This window comes from Zonotrichia albicollis, chromosome 5, assembly GCF_047830755.1.
Source record: "Zonotrichia albicollis isolate bZonAlb1 chromosome 5, bZonAlb1.hap1, whole genome shotgun sequence".
NCBI lineage: Eukaryota > Metazoa > Chordata > Aves > Passeriformes > Passerellidae > Zonotrichia > Zonotrichia albicollis.
The window spans coordinates 34,931,271-34,946,772 of record NC_133823.1 but is presented as its reverse complement, the minus strand read 5'-3'; the positions used below and the strand labels follow the sequence as shown (position 1 = coordinate 34,946,772).

The 15,502-nt window shown below is 41.2% G+C and overlaps 1 protein-coding gene across 1 annotated transcript in view; it reads left to right on the top strand.

Annotated features, from left to right (window-relative positions):
- The window catches only part of VEGFC (vascular endothelial growth factor C), a 77,459-nt gene that overhangs the window by 107 nt on the left and 61,850 nt on the right, over positions 1 to 15,502 (top strand). Inside the window, 3 exon segments of the mRNA XM_005483826.3 lie at positions 2 to 86; positions 88 to 138; positions 140 to 311. Coding sequence (XP_005483883.3) covers positions 2 to 86; positions 88 to 138; positions 140 to 311 — 308 coding nt within the window.

The following is a 15,502-nucleotide window of genomic DNA, read 5'->3' as shown; positions in this document are numbered from 1 at the left end:
TGCAGGCGCATAGGAGCTGCTGCTACCGCATCTTCTCCATCCCACGGATTTTACTGCCTTGGATATTGCGAGGGGAGGGAGGGGGGAGAGGAAAAGAAGGAGCCTCCTAATTTCGGCTGCATTCCTGCGACTGCCCCGCTCCGCGCCCGCGCTGCCGTCGCTGCGCCATGCACTTGCTGGAGGTGCTGTCCCTGAGCTGCTGCCTGGCCGCGGGCGCCGTGCTCCTGGGACCCCGAGAGCCGGCCGCCGCCGCCGCCTACGAGTCCGGCCAGGGCTACTACGAGGAGGAGCCCGACGCGGGGGAGGCAAAGGTAAGCCCGTGCCCCCGCTGCAGATGCCAGCTCCTCTGGGCATGGGGCTGCTAGTCCCTTTGAACGGACGGTTTGGGAATTCCACCAAAGAAAAGATGCGGGAGAAGCTTTCTGAAGTGTGTGTGGGGGGTTCCTTAAAAGTGGGGGAAGGCATTTTTTTAGAAGTGTCTGAATTTTCGGGGATGCTGGAGGGCGGGCTGTGCGGGGAACAGCTGCGTTTACAGAGGGACGCGCAACACCTGATGAGCGGAGGCAGCCCGCGGGCTGCGCTCCTGCCGTGCAGCGGGGACTGCTCGATCCCGATCCCGAACCCGGCCGGGCAGCGGCCCTTGGGCTGCGGCTGATGCCGGCCTGGAGCTGGGGCGCGCTCCGCAGGCGCCTCCGAGCGGGTCCTGCGCTGGGCAGCGCGGGGGCACGGAGGGACGGAGGGCGGGCTGAGGAGCGCTCCGGGGAGCAGCTGGGCACCGTAACGGAGCGGCCCGGGAGGCGTGGGAGGACCATGACAGCAAAACCCCAGACCTTCCATTTGTTGAGAGTTGGAGTTGTAACTTGGAGTTACTGACGCTTTGGGTGAGCTGCTGCTGCTGCTGTGTGACAGAGTTGACGGGAGGTGTAAGGTGACACTCCCGTCTGAAAACCTTAGCTCTGCCCAGACGCATGGTGAAGGTTGGGGTTGAATTCTCGGATTCCAGACACAAATACTTAAAATTCTCGGTTAATTTTTGTTTGCATATTAAGTTTCGTAACATAAAACTCAAGTACCTTTGGTACTTGTGGTTATGCAGTTCCTGGTATGCTGATGCATAAAAAAGATGCATAGTATGTGGTTGTATAAGTATGTGGCATTGTTAGGGAGACCTTTGATGTCTGTCTTACCCTCATCTCATTGTTTTGAAGAGTTCTGACATACTTATTGAAAGCAATCATGACCTAGCTCATTCATTATTCATTTCAGTATGGGGCAGGAAGGGAGTTGGGTGGATTAAAATTTAAACTAATATTCTGATTTTTTTTCTCTTCCTATGCTGTTTGCTTTACTGATTAGAAAGTTTGGGAAATTTTACTGTAACTACCTAGGAAATCAAGTTTTGATAGTATACATTAGCTGCACTTCAGGTATGCAAACTGTTGTACACCATATGTTGTACACAGAAGTCATACTTTCATACTTTTCAAATCTGCATGGAAAAGCTTACTGATTATACTGTAGTCTCTCTTAAAATATTTAAACTACAGCTGAATGCTTACATTGCAATATTCTGAGTGCTAATAACGCTATCAGTGATCATCTTGCTTAAAAGTGTATAAAGTGTTTTTCACACCTCAGTATTTTAAAGTAGGAACACAAAATCAATTCAGTTAGCCACTCTTACCAGTTAGACTATTTATAAAAATTAAAAAGAAAAAAAAAGAATGTCAAAACTTAGTGGAGGGTAAAAATACCTCAACTCCTTCCAACCCATGCCTGTAAGTCAGTTATTTACTGGGTGAAACTGGCATTTGAGTTGTAAAGCCTTGGAATAGCTTATGCTGAAAAGGCAGAGAGACTCCAAGCTGGAGCATAGCACATACTTTGTGTACTTAGACTGCTGAGGTAGAACAGCTGATAGTGAAGGTACTCTCCTCAGTGATGCTTTTGTGCTCGCAGCATATGCTGTGGAAAGTTACTCTGTTTCTTGAAGAAACCTCGAAGTCTTTGGGAGCTGCCGCTGCAGTGCATTGTGCATAAGTGCAAGTGCTCCCTGGAAAAAGAGGAACTGTCAGCAAAGCAAAGGAAGGAAAGGTCAAGAGACCAAGGAGAGTGGGATAGCATGTGTAAAGCGATTACGTTAATAGGAAAACATTTTTGTGCCTGACTACTGCTGAGTAGTAAGTAGAGAATGATTCTGGATCCAGGCAGACTTAGTCATGTTGGAAGCCTTTAGTTATGAGTTTGTTGCTTTTGCTGGAACTGTTTGAGTGAGTACTGCACATATTTGTTTCTGTGAATGTTGAGATGAGTATTTTAGGTAATTATGAAAGGATTAAATAAGTAAACTGCAAATAATTGTTTCAAGGAAAATATGATTGTATTGTCAGTATAAAGCCAACTGCTTGAACTTTGTTAACTTCAAGGAAGTTCACAGATGTTATGTTTTCACTTCCCATCAAGATGCCATGCTGTTACATGTTAAACTGATGCCTAAGTGCAGGTCATACAGGCCATTGGGTCAGCTCTTCATTCAATATATGTATTTCTCTTCACTCCTATTTTAAGGGCTTTAGATTTAGAAAGCACTTTAAAAAGTGTGAATGAAGTTGAGGCTCCTCCAACATAGGAGGAAAAGCTGGCCAGAAAATAGGGGTATTGTATTTTTAAGCAGGTAATTTTCACGTATTAAACTTGTCTAGAGATTTGCAGCAACTTGGAAGTGTTACAGATATAAACAGTAGTAGTTCTTCATACACAGCTCTTGCAAGGGCATGTTCTGCAGCAAGTGGGCACTGATAAGCTTGTGCAACACTACCTCATCGCTCTCTCTTCTACCCCCCACCCCTACTATTTTACTTTTTTTTCTGCCTAAGGGTATGATTCCTTATTTAACAAGCTTTCAGTGCCCAGATTAATACTCTTCAGCTGAACTGTCAGCTCAGTGGGATGGGAATGAGCCCTGCCCGTAAATCACCTCTTGCGGATTTCCTGCAGTACAGGGGGCTGTCCCGAGGAGCTGTGACCCCCTGGCAGCCACACCCGCCCCTCTCTCCGCCTGGGGGGCTTGGTGTGCGGGGCAGCCTGGTCCTGCAGTCAGCGCTCTGCTCTAGGCGGGCCCGGGCGAATCAGCCCTGCTGCCCCGGATTTCACGGGCTTGGCACGGACCCGCCGCCCCGCAGGGATGCTCGGAGCAGCTGCAGCAAGGGGAGGGTGAGCTCTTTGCAACTTTAGCTCCTTGTACTGGCTTTGAGTGTTTTTATAATGTGTTTAGTCCCTGGCTTGTGTTCTTTAGGTAATTTTGTATAAGGAATGTGGGGTGAGTATAAACTATCTACCTGGGAGAGTATTATTTTAAAGAAATAAATAATGCCTTCTTGTTCGTTTGCTGAAAGTTTAAAAATGAACTGAAGGAACCACGTGGGTATTCTGTGCAGGAATTAAGCTTCTTAGGTCATTGAAATAAAGGTGTGGCAGTAGCATGTACCTAGACTTCATTAATGGCAATGAGGTAACAATAGCAGGAATAGGTTATTATGGTAACAATACCTGGAATGAAACTACACAGCTGGCAGGGTTTGCCATAGCTGCACCATCATTTTGTTGCATAGCCTTGAGAATTATGTGACTGTGCAAATGCAATATTGGTCAATTATCCCGTGTAGTTTGAAAAGGTTTAAACTATATTTAGGTGAAATTTTTTAGTTTTGTATTAGAATGGGAATAGCAAATGAAAATGTATTTACCTGTTGTAAAGCACATCCATGAAAATTTCACTGGGGCCTCTGTACACAGACAGCAGTAAAGCACAGAGCAGTTTGAGCTGTGATTCTGTGATTTAGTGCAATGTAAATGCATGAGCTTACTTGAGGTACAATTTTCTTGGATGTTGCCTGAAATATACCTTTTAAATTTGATTATTATAAAATTATTTCAAATCTGACTTAATCATACAGTGCTGCTCATTGGCAGCTAACAGAGTTTAAGTACTGTTAGTGAGTGGGAGTGTGAGGGAAAGCAGCGTGTCAGTTTCCTGGCTTTCCTGCTGTCACTGTATCTCCACGGTACAATCTCAGACCCATCAGTTTCATGGTCGCCCGTTAGTTCACCAAGTGCTTTGCTCAGTGTTCTGTGCACAGGTGAGAGATGAGGCTGCTGGTCCGTTCTGAAAACAGGCACACACCTCACTCCCTGTACTTAAGCAGCGCTAAGTAGAGCATGTAGGGAGAAGATTTTTTCCTGCTGCTGCTAATTTTCTTGTGCGTATGTGTGTAGCCACTCTCTTTTTAGATGATGCTGGGTTTTTTTTAGAACCGTTATTTGTAGCAGATACAACAGGATGAACATTGGTAGCAGTAATTATTTTAAAGAGTAAGCAATGCTTTTGCAAACATAGATATTAAACTTTGGTCTGGCCTTTTGTGTGACTAAAGTACAGTACTGAGCTCAAGGAGCTCACTGCACTTTCTAGTTCTTGGAGAGCATTCCTGTCTAGTGTAAGCATGCTAGTGTGCCTGGGAGGGACTTCAGCTGTTTGTCAGCAGCAATCCCATGCATTTATGAAGGTTATGAAGCTGTGGAGGTCATTTTAACTGCAGTTTAAATGGCACACAGAAGCATCTCATCAAAAGTATTATTTTTATGCTCACTTACGTTGTGTGTATTCAAAGTCTTGCCTGTTTTTTAATGGTGTGTATCCACTTATTTTAGTAAAAATAAACCAGGACTTAGACTTCAGACTGTTGTAGCTGAGGGTGATGGTAAAAATTATCTCCCACTGATACCCTGCATCCAGGACAGAAATCTGTTGAGAACCTTCTGCTGCTGCTTTTTTAAATGTGGTCAGTGATTCATGAAAAAAAAAAAATCTTTGGAAAAAAAGGGAATCCAACTAAAGTCACACTGCTTTCCTATCAAATGTAATATCCTGTTTAATGTAAAAAAAATGTGTTACAGCTGTTTGTAGAATGAGTTATAAGAAATTCCAAGCAAGATTGTCCCTGAAAGTTCTTTTAAAGACTAAGTTGCTTCTTAGGAGTTTTGTTTGGTACAGTACTAAATTTTGCTTGGTAAGTAGGATAGGTATGATTGTTTTCCCTAGCTATTATAAATGTTTATTACTTTTTAAATTTCACTTTGGTTCTATTCAGAGTGATAATGTAGTACCAATTTCCCCTCCATGTAAGTGTGTTACCTACTTCAAAGAAAGTAATGGCTGCATAAATTGCACCAGAGTTTTAATTTAAAACTTTGATAACTTACAGGAGCATGGATTATTTGTTGACTTTGTCAACTTGTTTGTCTTGTTTTGTGTTTATCTGCTTCAGAAGTTATTTTGGTGATAATATTTTGTGTTGTTCTCCCTCTTTGTTGCATTTCAGAATTTAGTTGGGAAATAGCTATGCTGTAAGTCATTTATTCTTCTGTTCTTCCATCGTAATCTTCATAAATCAATCCCTTTAACTCGGAAGTAGTTTGATGGACAGTAGTTTCTTTGGACATTTTCTGGCTCGTCTAAGATAGCTACAACTCCTTGCAAGTATTTAAAGACTGCAGTTGTCAGCGGAAGGAGTAGATATTATAGAAAGAAGCTCCTTTTTAGCAAAGTAACCAAGAGAAATGGTGTTCTTTGGGGAAGGAGGAGAAAACATGGGGGAAAACTTCTGGAAAGGAAAAAAATTATAGCAGTTGTTGTATTTTGATGGTATTGTAGTGTTTACTGAGTGTAGATGAGTGTGTAATCATTCTTCATGTAGTTACTAAGGCCCTATGTCATCTGCAGCTAACTTTTGGGATCTTGTTTATGGTTAACTTCAATGAAGAATGATTGCTTGGGGAAGTTAATGACATCAGTTACCTGACACTGCTGTCACCCTAACTCTGTATTACTCCATAGTGTTCAGATAATGACTTTACCTACTCACTCACAGTTTTCTGATAGTTTGACCTTCGGAATGCAGTTTAAAAACTGTTGAAGACATTTTGTATCTTGCTCCTTACTGAATTGAGCAGGACTTTTTATACTGGACAAGGCAAAATTCTGGCAAAGAATTTGACAGTTCTTGGAAGAAGATGCCAGAAGGCTGCTGGGGAGCAAATGATACATGTATTTCTGTCTGGTGTCAAGTGTGACATGACCTGTGTTACTTCTGCTATCTTCTTGTGGCAGCACTGAGAATGCACTAAGTTATTTCAGGAATTGTGAAGAACAAAATCCTTTACACAATTATATGGTTTAATTCTTTCACTCTGCTTTCTCAATAGTTATGCTCTGTTGAGAAAGAGAGAAGAGAGGAATTAAGCAGAAGGAATAGCTTCCGAGAACAGATGCAACAATTGGCTATTTCCTAATATTTTTCCCTGAAGATGATCCATATTAAGTCCCCCAACACCCCACAAGCATGTGTGGAAACTTCTAATATTTCTAAAGATTTTTAGAAACAGTAGATACCCTGCTCTCCTGTATTGTTGTGGCCTCACCCTGAGTTCTGTGTGCAGTTCTGAGCCCCAGAATTCAAGGATGTGAAGGTCCTTTGATGTAGTTGTAGGAGGGCAACAAAGCTGGTGACAAGGCTGGAATGAATGTCCTGTGAGGAGCAGCTGAGGACTCTGTCCATCTAGCTCAGAGAGGAGGAGTCTGAGGAGTGACCTCCCTGCTGTCTCAGCTTTCTGGGGAGAGGAGGTTGAGAGAGGGATGCTGCTCTCTTGTCCCTCAGGTGCAGTGGTTGGATGTGTGGGAGTAGTTAACTGCACCAGTGGAGGTTTAGACTGGACATTAGGAAGCATTTCTTTACTGAGAGGATGATCAAACACTGCAGCAATATTCTTGGAGAGGTGGTTGATGCCCTGAGCCTGTCAGTGTTTTGGAGACATTTGGACAATTCCTGTACAACATGCTCTAGCTTTTGGTCAGCCCTGAAGTGGTCAGGCAGCTGGACTTGGTGATTGGTGTAGGTGTTTTCCAACTGCAATATTATTTTCTATTTGAAATTGTTTAAAAGAAGCAAAACTACTGTTGTTGTCCTTCAAGTTAATTCAACTGCCAAATTCAGCTGGCCAAATGCATTTGTGGTGAACTGCTCCAGCTGTCCAGAATGTACTTGTGGCATCAGTTACAATATTCAGAGCCAAGAGAAAAACTGGCCAAGTGAAGCTTTACACCTTATCTGCTCTTGACTTACTCATGTTTGTGTGGACAATCAAATGTTTGGAGGGCTAGTTAGTTTGTTTAATGGGTGTATTTGTTTCAGAGGGAGAGAGGGAAAGTTACAGCTGGTGGGTAAACTCTCCAGTCTGCTTAAGGAGAAGTCTCTTTGGTTTTCTTTGTTCCCTAAGAAAAAAAAAGAAGGGAAAGCAATTCTTACCTCAAGCGCTGGAAGTAATTCTGAGAGGGTTTGGTGGGGTTTTTTCGTGTTCTTGTTTGTTTTGTTGTTTTTTTAAAATAATCTATTTTTGTTTTAAATGCTGCCTTTGGAGCCCTGTGAATTTACCAGTCCTGACCTGTCATTCTTCTTGACTAACAACTGTGAGGTGCTGCACACTGTGTGACAGCTTTGTGACTGCTCTGAGGTGGAGACTATGAGGATACCATAATAGAAGCTTTCACTGAAAGTCACTGACAGTGCTTGTATTTTGTATCCCTAAAAGGATAATTCTTTATTTGGTGTGCTGCTGAGGAGAGAATCTCTGATTAATTGCACACTCACTGTTACTTAGAATACACCACTCCTATTTCATCTTAGAAATAGGGAACTTCAATCAGCCCAGTTCTACCTGTTTGTAACTACCCACAGATAAACTTGACAGAAACGTAATTTGCCTCTAAAAGTAATAATAATCAAGAGTCTTGGTGGAGGTAAGTAGCAATTCTATAAAAATTATACTATTATGGTTAGATCAGCAGGGCAATTAAATGTGGAAGGAAAATACAAAATGAACTTGTGAGCTGATGCCTTATTGACATTTGTCCCTTCCCTAGGGACAGATGTTTCCAAAGTAAAACAGAGCCTAGGACTTCTCTTCACCCCACCCACTCTCCAGCACATCTTGCATAATGGACAGGGCACTGCTGCAGTACAAATACAACAATTTACTTTGTTTCATTTGACTTAAGAATGTCAAATTTTTCATATTAAACATCCAATATCTCTTTGCCACAAGGACATTTTCTATTTTTACCTCCTTTAGTTCATTAGTACTGAAATATTCTGTGATTTGAAGGAAATGAGATGATCATGTTAATAGGCAGGCTTGCACAGTACAATCACTAAATATGGAGAATTTGTTTTTCAAGGAAGGATGATTACTTTGACTTTCCAGTCAAATGTTTTTCTGGCTGGTTAGAGAAGGGCAAAATGTTGGTTCATTTAAAAATACCAAGAATCTTGTTGAGCAGTTCACTCAGGAGAGCATTAATAGCTGCAAAAATCCCACAGATGCAATGCCCAACATGGTGGGTATTGGTCTGTCTCCTTTGTAAAGTTTAATTTCATCTAAACTGCCAAACAACAGAAGCAAGAGGCTCCAAATCAAATTCTCTGAGGCTTTCCCTGCTTGCTGGAGTGTCAGTGGTGCTGAGTGTGTGCTTTCTGCCCTGTGTTCCCAGGCCCACTCTGAGCTGTGGGAACTGTTCTGAGCGCACGGTTTGGAGTGGTGTGGGCCGCCTTTGTGGGCCGCCAGCAGGTGGGCAGCTCCTGGTACCTCCGTGCAATTTGTTCCAGCTGCCAGGAATGCCTTGTCAATAGCACTGCACACGTGAGAATGTCTCCTCTTGGGAGGGGTTCAGTGTTTGTGTGCTGAGGGAGGTAGTGCAAATTAACAGCTGGACTCATACTGAGATCAGACCACCTCAGAGTGGCAAACTGGTTGATGAAGGGCTGCCTACAGTTGTGGTTCTCTCCAAGATTGCGGTGTTCAAGTCCGATGAAAGGCAGTCTGTACAACTGAGAGTTGTTAAGTGTTTTGTGATAAAGCACTTTTATTTTTCTTATCCAAGAAGAGCTGCCGATTTCTCTCTGAGTATCAGTTATGAAAGTTATGAAGATTTTTAAGATTAATGATTTTTATTTCTCCATGTGGCTGGGCCAGCAGGTGATCAAATCACTAAAAACAAATAAAGTAAAAATCTGTAGAGGAGCTCTGAAGTACTTTCCTTTTTCGAATATCTGTGGATGGGCTGTAAAGCAGTAAAAGCACAATGAACCATGAATTTGGAACAGGAAGTAGGGAAAGGAGCAGAGAAGAATTTTCAGAGGGCAGGGCCATGCTTCAAAGGAAGGAAGAATTAGCCTGTTCTCTTGCATCAGGTAGAACTAAAGATTTAGGCAAACTCTAAATTGAACAGTCACTACTAATCTGGATTAACAGCATAAAAAGGCTCTTTGTAGTAATGAAACTCTTTGGATATCTTAGCTAGCAGTTTCAGAAAATTAATGAAATTTTCAAATCCTCATCTCATGTGACAGATGGATGATCTGTTTTTACTTTGAGCTTGTAAGTTGCTGCTTTACTCCATGATTAGTTGGCTTGTGCTGTATATATGGAGTATTGAAGTCACATAAGAGAAGACTATCTGTAGCTGGTCAGACAAAATGCCTGATTAGCCCTATGTGCCATTCTCAGCAATCTGACTGGGGAGCCCATCCTCTATAGCCACTGACCTTGCACCCTGTGCCCCACTGATGTGGCAGGGGATGATTGGAGAGTGGTGTTGGAATCCTCACACACAGTACGTGATGAGAGATGATCTGTCACATCCTCCCCCCAGCCCACCCTTCTCCCCAGTTCCTTACAGGTGAAGGCTGCCTTTTATCCATGGCCATGGCTGTTCCTGCAAGAAGACAGTACCCAGTGAGTCCTGCCCCCAAAAGTTTCTTTTATCCTTGAGCATGTGAGCTGCCCTGATTGATTCACCTGTGGGGAGCTTGATGCACAACATCCAGCTGATTTGTCCTCAAACCACCACATGGAAATGGCTTGGGAAATTTCTATTCCACTTTTTTCTTCCACCTTTGCATCCCACAGACCAGGTTTAGGAGAAATACCTGGTGTGTCAGCATGTACCTGCTGCTCCTTGGCCAGCTGGGGACTTCAGTTGGAAAACTCAGCAGCAGACATTCACAGCATCCCCAGACTCATCATGTTTGTGAAAGGGCAGCCATGGCAACATGCACCTGGCTGCAGGCACTCTTCTGGTCTTTCAGTACCTCTTAGTTTCTTTTGGCTGGCCTTCTTTTCTTTTTATTTATGCCCTTACCATCCAAAGCCCTGCCAAGTTAGTAATAGTGAGGATCTGCTTGACAGCCTCCCTCTGAGCAAAGAAATGGAAAGTGTCCCTGCATGCTGACAGGCTGTTGGCTGCAGCTGGTGAACTTCCTTGCCTTAAATGATGGGGTGTGTGTGTTATTTCATTTTCTTTAATAGCTTTCAGTGGACTTTTCTCCAGGTGTTCATTGAGCCCACAGAAGCTTTTCACATCAATGCTTCTCTGTATCAACAAGTATGCCTTTAAGTGGATGTTCTGTTTACTATACATAATGGTAAATTAAAAAACAACCTAACAAAGGCTCAAGACAAACTAAAGGGTTGGTTCTGACACCTGCTGATTAAATATGAAACTTCCAGAGTCCCTCCTCTGGACAAGGCAGGGGGCAATTCTGTTCTTGTGGTTTTATTGAGTTCCCTTCTCCACTGTTCTTTTTCAGGCTAAAGATCTTTCACTTATGTAACCCGTTTTTTGAAATGAAACTGTTCTTTACCTTTGATCACCTGAATTCATGCCTTTTTAATTCTCTCTAAGACTGCACAACAAGGAGAGGGGGTAGCCAGGAGTGCACACAAGATTCCATATGTGGGACACAACAGATGTGTGTAGGGACACAATGATGTTTTGTTCTCTTTCCTAATAATTCTACTTGTGTATTTGTTTTAAAAGTGTCTTGATATGCCAGTATTTTGTAACATGTCAGACATGAGTATGATTAAAGTGCCTCCTTTAAAGAACTACCCATATTTATATTGAAGAACAGGATGGGGGAAGGCATTTCATAGTTATTACTACTTCCTCAGAATTCACATAAAAGTTGCTCTTAGGGGCCTGTTTCAAGATGATGTATGATTATTTAGACTTTTGTGTTCATTATGCTTTTAATGTGTTTTTCTGCCTGCCACATGTGCACAGTAAGAGATTTAATGGAACTAGCTATCTTTTGAGTTATAAACCATGAGCTGTATATTTAATGTCCTTAATGATTTTTCTTTAAAAATGAGATGTGGTCTCAGTGTGATCTGTGAAATATGTCAGCAGTCCTGCAAAGACTGTTTATGCCTCCTAACAATGAGATGTCACTGTCAGGCAGGATTTGTGAGGGCTTGGTTATGTGCACTAATTAGGTGCATATGACCAAGCAAATTTTAAAACCTGCCCATGCTTGCAAATTTTTAGATACATGTCAAGCCTAGCCTAAAGCATAAGAATATAGGAAATACCCCACTGGGGCAAGCTAATGGTTTGCAAGTGGCCTTTGTCGTGTCAGTGGCGTGTGCTGTTCTGTTTAAGGAGAATATTTGGACATTATCAGATTCTCCAGAGCCCTCCCCTCCTACTCACCTAACATGCTCAGTTGTTGGATTGAGGATATTAGAAGACATCCCTCTGCTTCTTCAGTATCTCTTTAGGGATGTCTTGTCCATGGCTTGGTCTGTTTTCATACTGAAGATTCTATTAGCAGTTGATAGATTCTGACCTACTTCATACCACGATGATGCTGCTTTGGGGGCAGTGGAGTTTCTTTGGTTTTGTAGACTTGCAGTCTATGTAAAGAATGTTCTATAGATAATTTTTATTAATATTATTAAGATTTATTATTTGAACCTTGTGTCACACAGGCACATAAGTTCTTTTCAGCACTTGGGAGGAAGAAAGGGCATTTAATTTGAGGATCTGGGATATATGTCCTTAAATTTTGAAGACCAAACTAAAGAAGAAACATAAATGTGTCATTTAATTATTTTATTCTTTATTTCAGTCAAATACAAATTTCATTAGCTCATATATTTTGGCCAGTCAGAGTCAGTGGGTGCATTGTCAGATTTCTCTCACCCTCTTGGTTAAGAGACTGATTTTATTTTCATCTTTAGACCTTTATTATATCTGAGGTGCCTCTTTAGTTGCCGTCTGCCTGTGGCTTTGCCAGCTTGGGGAAATATTTTCCCTCCAGGTCAGAATTAAAATCTGTAGCTGTTTTGAGGTGTTTATGGTGCCTGAAAACCCCTATTATGGATTCATTTGTAGGAAATTCCATCTTCCAAGTGCCATTTGATGAACAGTAGTGCAATGCTGCATACACGGGCAATGCATGAGATCCTTTCCTTCTCTTGATGCTCTGCTCCATAGCAAAGTACAGGAACAGTTGCAAGGGTATTTAGAGGAAGGAGGTGGAGCTGAGTCACAAATTTCCCTTAATTCCCTATTCTCATCTTCTAGGAGGAGGGAGAAGATAAGGGAATTAAGAGAAGCCCTTCAGATAAAGATTATACAATGTGAGCTTTAGCAGACATTGAGTGTTACCCCCTCAGAAATGTCTGTAATCTTCTGAAGAAGATGAAGTCATCTAGGGTTAGGATTTTTTTTTAAATTTGTCCTTGCATTGTTTTTCCTTCTGCTTTGTGGTATTGGGACATTTTTTCTTCTGCTCACTAGAAAAGTGCCATGTTCTGCTGTATTTGAGGAATTTATGCATCTTGCCAAAGGTTCCATTGAGGCATATTTGTTTAAATAATTTTTTTTATAATAGAGATATTATCTAACAAGTCATATATTGAATAAAAATGAAGTTCTTCTAGATCGTGATAACATTTTTGAATTATAAATATTTTTTCATATTTGTGCCAATCTATTGATTTCTGTCATTGTTCTGCACATATTTATTACAATTGTGAAAACAATTACAATTGTATTTAGCTTTGATTTTGTTCTTTCCTTCCTTAAAAACCCTGGTATGTGCATTATCATAAAGCCCCAACTTAGACTATTTCACATGTATTCTTTAAAGACTTAAATTTTTGTCATCACTATACATACATTTTTTTTACCTTCAAACTGCCTAATGAGGAAGCTATTAAAAAAGCTTTTTCTGAGCCAGAGTGGGTTGTGTTCATTAGCTAATTAGTTTAATCAGAATTGGAATTTCCTTTTCACTTTGAGTTAGTGCGGTACTGAAGAATTTAAAGTAAATGCAAAGTCTTAGTAAGATATGAAATTAATTGCTTTTCTTACAAAACTTGCACTGATACCTGAGTAGCAATCCTAAAAGAAAAATGCAATTAATAAATGAAAGAAAAATGGAATTAATGATTTTGCTAATCATTAAAGTAACAGAATTTCATGCAGAACTACTCTAATCCACTACTTACCAATTTTCCCATCTGCTTCCATAAAATCAGAATTAGTTTGCAGCCAGCATCCTGATACTCTGATATGTAAGTGCTTTAGCTGTGCTGCAGCAATGGCTTCAAAGTCTGCTAGGAGATTGAAATAAAACAAAGTAGGAAACCCCACAACCTCTCTGACTCTAGTCAGTGAAGATCACCACAGTTTGAGAAGTTTCTACCACCCTCTTTAAGGTCACTGTATTTAATGCCAAGCTCTGCTGGAGCTGTACCTTGCGAGGACAAATTGTATTATTTGATTATTTTTCCTTACTGAGTTTGCAGTGGTTTTACTAGAGTTGTCTGAAATACACTAATTTTCTAGTATAATTATGCTCTGTAAGCAAAACTGATAGAAAGGTGTAATTGATCCTGCCTGTCTGGGTCCTGCCCTGGTAGCTGAAGAAGATAGTGTCTGTGACAAGGAGTTGTGTTCCTTATGAGTTATGGTAAATAAGGCTGTACTTCATTTGACAGAAGAGAGCTCCAGCCAGAAGCCTGTCTCTGTCCTCCTGGTTCTTTCTTCTTCCTCTACATTTGTTGGGAAGCTGGGGAGGGAAGTACTCCTTTTGGTAGCAGCATGGATTTCTGCTGGATTTACAGTAACTGTGCAACAGTTTACTTATGAGTACTTCAGGCAAATAACTCCTAGTGGCTGATCTTGCTTTACTGCGTAGCAAAATCAAGAGCTGTTGTGTACCTGGATGCAGTGTTTCACAAAACACCTCCTCATGACCCGTGGCTACCAATGGGAACAGATTATTCTAATAAAATTCTTTCTCATTTAATCTTTGTAGGTAATAAGGTTCTTATTAGCCAAACTAATTTTGCTGATCTTTTTTTCTCCTTACGTACATATAGGATAAGAATAAGCAATATTGAAGTGGAAGGCTGGTACTACTGGACTGATTGCTAATTTAACTAGTCAGCTGTGCTTCCTGCAGAGCATGGCTCAAGAGCAGCTATGAAGCTCCAACTCAGGTTTCCCTGTGATTACATAGTACTGTGCTTGTGTTCTGTGTAAAGTGATTTGGTTAATGATGTAATTGTAAACAGGTTAATTTTTGCAACAAATTCCATGTAGTTCGTGAACAGCTGAACTTGCACTGGCAATTTACAAGACTGTCCATTGGTTATTTATATTGAGTGAAGGTGGTTGTCCAAAATTATTTCTGTAGAAATAACTAAACTACCAGAAGGACATATAAATATTATTTGTCTTCTGCTTTGTACTTGGACTTTCAGTGACACAAGTTTGGAGTCTGGGAATCTTTCTCTTGCTGTGATATGAAGATTTATTATCAATGTCTTGCTGTCATTCCACATAAATAATATGTTTCACTAGAGCCAAGATAAATCTGGTAGTGCTGACAAGCATGGAAACCACAAATGTATGAAGTGTATGAATACACTACAGCTTGCTACTTCAGTAAAAATAGTGTTTAGAAGTTGGATAATGCTAGTGTTAAAAACTTGCATTTTTTCTGATGTACTTCTGATACTCTTTGGAGTTACCTGATGTTTAGGGACTTTGAAAAGATAAACAAAAATGCCTGCAGCTGTATTGTCCAAATCTAGAGGGCAGCCTCCAGTCCTCTGCAGAATGGGGCTGGCTATGGGCAACTGGGGAGCATCACCAGCCTAAGTGCTTCCACTTAACTCTCTCACTGCAGCCTGTGAATTACATGCTGAACCTAATTTGGGGACTGTGAATTGGTGCATAAACTGATACAGCTGAAGAGAGAGAAGGCTGTGTGTCTTAACACCTTTGAGTGTTTTTTGCTTATTTAGGGCTGCTTTGTGTAAGTAGTAAAATAGCTGAGGGGGCAGCAGGCTTGTGTCCTTTAGGCTTCTTGAGCAGTTCCTATGTTTTAAATCTGTCTCTAATTTCTCACTGTGTTTTGTCTACACCTTGCTTCTCTTCTTCATCAAACTGTAAAATAATCTGATCTCTCCCTTCCCATCTTAGTACCTGTATTCATAATTTTTAATTGCCCTTTCTCATGTGAACGAGGTCACACCAGGATGTTATGGCTCTTTGATTCCTTTTCCACTTTTTCTTTAGCAAATTAGT